The sequence below is a fragment of the Penaeus vannamei genome, chromosome 16 (genome assembly GCF_042767895.1).
Source record: "Penaeus vannamei isolate JL-2024 chromosome 16, ASM4276789v1, whole genome shotgun sequence".
Taxonomy (NCBI): Eukaryota; Metazoa; Arthropoda; class Malacostraca; order Decapoda; family Penaeidae; genus Penaeus; species Penaeus vannamei.
The window spans coordinates 1,169,181-1,171,680 of NC_091564.1; the positions used below are offsets into that span (position 1 = coordinate 1,169,181).

General features: G+C 39.2%; 1 protein-coding gene across 1 annotated transcript in view; it reads left to right on the forward strand.

The window, feature by feature from the left end:
- Positions 1 to 2,500, forward strand: part of LOC113817885 (uncharacterized) — a 10,236-nt gene that overhangs the window by 6,819 nt on the left and 917 nt on the right. The window contains exons 8-11 of the mRNA XM_027370001.2: positions 63 to 143; positions 499 to 624; positions 862 to 2,097; positions 2,209 to 2,500. The exon at positions 2,209 to 2,500 is cut by the window's right edge and continues 917 nt beyond it. Of these exons, the coding sequence (XP_027225802.2) occupies positions 63 to 143; positions 499 to 624; positions 862 to 2,097; positions 2,209 to 2,500 (1,735 nt within the window). The remainder of the gene's footprint in view (positions 1 to 62; positions 144 to 498; positions 625 to 861; positions 2,098 to 2,208) is intronic.

A 2,500-nucleotide genomic window follows, 5' to 3' on the forward strand; every position in this document is an offset into this window, starting at 1 on the left:
ATAATTTTCCAGTGTGGTAGAAAGGAAAATTGAATATCCCTATAACACTGATATTTTTCCAGGCAGCCTTATATATAGCAACAGTTGTGAGAGTGGGGACTGTGAAATAAAAAAGGCTTCAGGAGGAACAGTGCAGCGGACTTGTAAGTCACAGTTTTTTTTGTGTGTGCGCTACTGCTTTTATTGTTGATTCTCACATTCAATCATTGTATCATGTGAATTTTGTTTTTATTAGATCATAAAACACTGTATGTGTGTGTGTGTGTGTGTGTGTGTGTGTGTGTGTGTGTGTGTGTGTGTGTGTGTGTGTGTGTGTGTGTGTGTGTGTGTGTGTGTGTGTGTACATGTGTGTGTACATGTGTGTGTACATGTGTGTGTGTGTACATGTGTGTGTGTGTACATGTGTGTGTGTGTGTAATAAAGCAGCAGCAATTATAATAAAAGAGATGTACTCATATCCTACATACCAGTCTCTCCATTTTTTCCTCCCAATGACAGATTCAGGACCTGTTAGGCGGCAGGTAGTGAAGACCAAGGAAGGTGGTAAAAGAACCTACGTGATCTTAAACAAAGCTTCCCTAAAGACACTGCAAAAGAAGGGAGTCTGCCAGCAAGTGAAGAAAAGTAAGTACATCAAGCTAGTGAATGTTTTTCATGGATTTTTTTTTTTTCTCTCTCAAAGAATGTAATTTATTAGTATAACCTAAATTACAATATTATGATAATTGTGTTTGTGAACTGCCTTATAGATTATTTAGTTCCACATATTAGATTATAATTTCTTTGTCCCTTTCTCAGTTCTGTTGTTTAGAGTGCATCATTCTCTTTCTCCTTTTTTTGTTTCTTGATTTCTTTTTCTAGATACCGGGAATGGGAAGCCCTCAAATAGTTGGAGTAGTACAACATACTCAAAGACATACTTGGCACCCACTCAGCTGCAACAAAATCAAGAAAAGAAAAATGATGAATCCACCTTAGGAGTCCTAGATTCTGCTTGCCAATTTTCATTTCAAGAACTAGTAAACAGTAAGTTTACTGAAACAACTGAACAATTCAGTCTAGCAGATTCTTCTGTAGAGCCTGTACTGCCACTAGATGTATCACCATTATACATACCACAGCAGGATGAACCACTATTAAATGAACCACCTATAGATGAACCACCATTAGACGATCCACCACTAGATGAACCACCACTAGACGAACCGCCACTAGACGAACCACCACTAGACGAACCACCACTAGACGAACCACCACTAGACAAACCACCACTAGACAAACCACCCCTAGACAAACCACCATTAGAAGAGCCACCACTAGACATACCACCAATAGATGTGCAGATTCCACCCAATCCTGTAATATCTCAAAGCTCAGAAACTCCTTACAGTTCTCACACAGCCTCAGTAGCCCTGGGCACACCATCTTCTCAAGGAAACCAAATCCCAGTTGTTGTTACATGGTCAGGTACAAGTGTCACAGATGCACAGTCATTTTCCTTTACCATCAAGTTGTCAGACCAAATGGATAAATGTGCAATTGTGCAAAACACCGCTGCCAAAGGATCTGCTTCAAAAGAAATAGTACTCAAAGGTCCGCGTTCCTTGATGACAGATCCAGCAGAAGGATCATGTAACATGAACCAGCAGATTACAAGCACTACTGCAGATCAGCCTGATCCTCAGAGTGATATTGGGGAGGGTTTATGTGTTGATGCAGGTCCATCATGCAGCACCACTTCAAAACCACAGTCCAGGTGGAATCTCAGTCAGACCTCAGGACTTTGTTTTCCCTCAGAGGATGAAGAGTTATCCTGTGATTCTCCACCACCTATAGATTCTTCAGATCCTATGGAAGTCTCAGAAGGTCCTAGTCAAAGCAGGATGGAAACAGTAGAACTGCCAAATAGAATTCTGGGAAATGATTATCCACTTAATAAAGAGCAGATATGGAGATACGACATGGGAGGAAGTGAGAGCAACTTAGATTCAGCAAAGAGTGTCCAGTGGGTTGCACTTCCAACAGAATCTGTTACTAAGACATATAATCACTCACTGTCTCCAAAAGGAACACCAATCTCTGAGAGTACTAGTCAAGGTAAGGCATTTTTTATTGGTAATTTCCATGTTTATTTGTTTTGTAGAAAATTTTAATATTCTGACTTGTCTATATGAACTTAATTCTAAATTTCACTTTCTTTCAATGCAGATTTGACAAATTTTTATGAAACCGCTAAGCAAAGGCTGATAAATAGGTACAAACAGTTATTAAATAAGCATCGGCAGCGATATTGCCAACTCCTCAGGAAATATAAGTCCCTAGAGAAGAAGTGCCACCTTTATCATTATATTGGTACTAGAGAACAGATTGTAAGGGATGCAAAGAAATACTTAGCAGAAGAGCATATCCTATTTTTAGAAAGCCAGATGTTTTTAAGAAATAGAACTGGAACAGGAAACAGATTTTCAAAGAAGTTCATAAGGTTTATGATGAGTCTTTA